The sequence below is a fragment of the Lygodium microphyllum genome, chromosome 25 (genome assembly GCF_053477565.2).
Source record: "Lygodium microphyllum isolate KBCC chromosome 25, Lygodium_microphyllum_v1.1.10, whole genome shotgun sequence".
Taxonomy (NCBI): Eukaryota; Viridiplantae; Streptophyta; class Polypodiopsida; order Schizaeales; family Lygodiaceae; genus Lygodium; species Lygodium microphyllum.
Window position 1 is genome coordinate 72,645,524 of NC_141159.1, and position 2,190 is coordinate 72,647,713.

At 46.1% G+C, this 2,190-nt stretch overlaps 1 protein-coding gene across 1 annotated transcript; it reads right to left on the minus strand.

The window, feature by feature from the left end:
* Nucleotides 1-717: 717 nt before the first annotated feature.
* LOC148014378 (dirigent protein 2-like) lies at nucleotides 718-1,938 on the minus strand. The gene has a single exon (XM_087666605.1). The coding sequence runs from the start codon at nucleotides 1,791-1,793 to the stop codon at nucleotides 1,161-1,163; it is 633 nt and encodes a 210-aa protein (XP_087522731.1). The 5' UTR covers nucleotides 1,794-1,938; the 3' UTR covers nucleotides 718-1,160.
* Between the last annotated feature and the right edge of the window lie 252 nt (nucleotides 1,939-2,190).

A 2,190-nucleotide genomic window follows, 5' to 3' on the forward strand; every position in this document is an offset into this window, starting at 1 on the left:
CTCTCTCTCTCAAATGCTTATGATATTTGAGAAGGGGAAAGTACTTTTTCCTTTTTCATTGCATTAGAAGGAAGGATTTTGGGCCGTATGAGGGACTACATGTTTTGAAGGTGGCTAAATATTGGAATAGAAATGCCATGTGCATTAAATTGAAGACATGAAAGAGGAGAGTCCAAAAAAATTGGAGATAAACTCCTCCTAGGAAACTTAACCTATTTTGCAGAAACTAGTCCATGAACAAGCTCCTTAGCACAAAGGAAATACAAGTTGTTTAAGAAGATATGCCAATGCAAAAGCCTCAACTAATTAAGCTACTTGTAAGGATCATTGCATGGCCAGTTCACCTTGTGTTTTCTTTTTTAAGACTTTGAATAAAATATTATTGCATATATCCTCAATATATCACACACACCTCACTCTATCTCTACATGTGTGTGTCTGTTTTTGTGTTCACACACACACACACACACACACACACACATCCATGCATGCATTCACATAGTCACCCCCCCCACATAAAGGAGATGCGGTTTTTCGAGCAAAAACTTCAAAATGTCAAAGCAAGTATAAATGTGATGGCATGATGATTTGATTATTAGAACTATATAGTTACTTAGAGATTAAGTAAATGAAGATAGTATACTTGTCATGGAGTTGTTTGGCAATTACTTTGATATAATAATCTTAGAAGCTTATTTTTCAAAGATCGATTGTGTAAAAGAATAGTTCGAAGACAACTCCAAAGGTGGTTTCTCCATAGGAGATTAACCATGTGCCTTTGTGGGCATGTTAACAAGGGCTAGCAAGGGTGTAAGAGTCTATGCAAAAATATTGGCCTTTTGTTATTATTAGCACTCTTAGGAAAAAGTAAGCCACTTAACAAGGGTATAAGAGTCTATGCAAAAATATTGCCCTTTTGTTATTATTAGCACTCGTTCCTAAAAGTAGGCCACTTAACTAAAGTTGGGGGGGTTTAAACTTCTCAAAGAAGAATCACCTTGCCACCATACCATGTTATAATTTGAAAATTTTCCCAAGGGTAGGTTGCGGAGGTTGATGAGGGCTAATTTTTCAAAGTAAGAATCTAATGGGAAGAAAGGAGGAGAAGGGCTAGGGGGAGTGCGAGGGTGCCATGAAAGGCTGAGAAAGGAGGAGAGAGGCTAGTCGAGTCGGAGGGTGACATTGAACTTGAGGATGGCGTTGGGGGGATCGAAGGAGGCGGTTTCGATGACGGCGAAGCCGCGGGCGAAGCGGAAGCGCCCCGTGCCGCCGACGACGGCGACCTCGCGCTTGGGCAGGCCGGTGCGGTCGGAGCCGTGGAAGGAGAGGGTGCTGCCGGCGAAGGGGTGGGGCTGCCGGAACACCGCCGTGAACACCAGGAGGAGGTCCACGGCCGAGGTGGCGGAGGCCAGGGAGTAGAAGCCCTGGCCGGCGCCCACGGGATTCGAACCCCGACCAGGCCCGTCCGTGAGCGGGTCATCGAAAACCAGGGTTGTGCCCAGCCCCATCCGCGACGCGTTCCCCCGACCGGCCGCCACCATCACCGCCGTCGGCTTGCGCCCCGCCGGCAGATCGTGCATGTAGAACACCAGGTTGATCATCTCCTCCCTCTCTCTCCGCCTCCCGTGTCCTCTCGCCCTCACCTCATCGCCATGGTTATGCGCATCAGAATCAGACGACGACATTGACGAGTGAGTCGTCGAAGGAAGAGAAGACGCAGACGCACTAGAGATCATGGCAGCCGTCGCCACGAGCACCAGCACGAGCACCGCCATCCCTTCTTGTGTGCACATCTCTCTCTCTCTTTGCACACGTGCGTGTGTGTGTGCGTGCGTGTGTGATTTGGTTTACCAGCTCTCCCGACTGACTGACTGACTGACTGTGAGGTGTGCCTGCTCTGTTTGCTTTATATGCACTGCCAGGACAAAAAAAAGTAGGTTATCTCGATTCTCCAGCCTTACATTTTCGTCAAACTCGAGTTTTTGCTTGCGTCTTACGAGATATGATATACAACTCCGAGTAGTGTTTGGGAAAGTGGTGTCTCAGCTTATCGCAGGGTTTGTTTTGACGATTTTCTATTAAACTTTAACCTTTGAAAGAATTTAGCTTGCAAAACAAATTTTTGAAATTGTATAAAGTTTTAAAAGTCTATGTCCAAATTGCTTGATATTTGTCTATTTATGAAGAGTC

What these genes read in the sequence shown, in the direction of transcription:
- LOC148014378 (XM_087666605.1), bottom strand. Translation starts at nt 1,793, where the DNA reads ATGTGCACACAAGAAGGGATGGCGGTGCTCGTGCTGGTGCTCGTGGCG.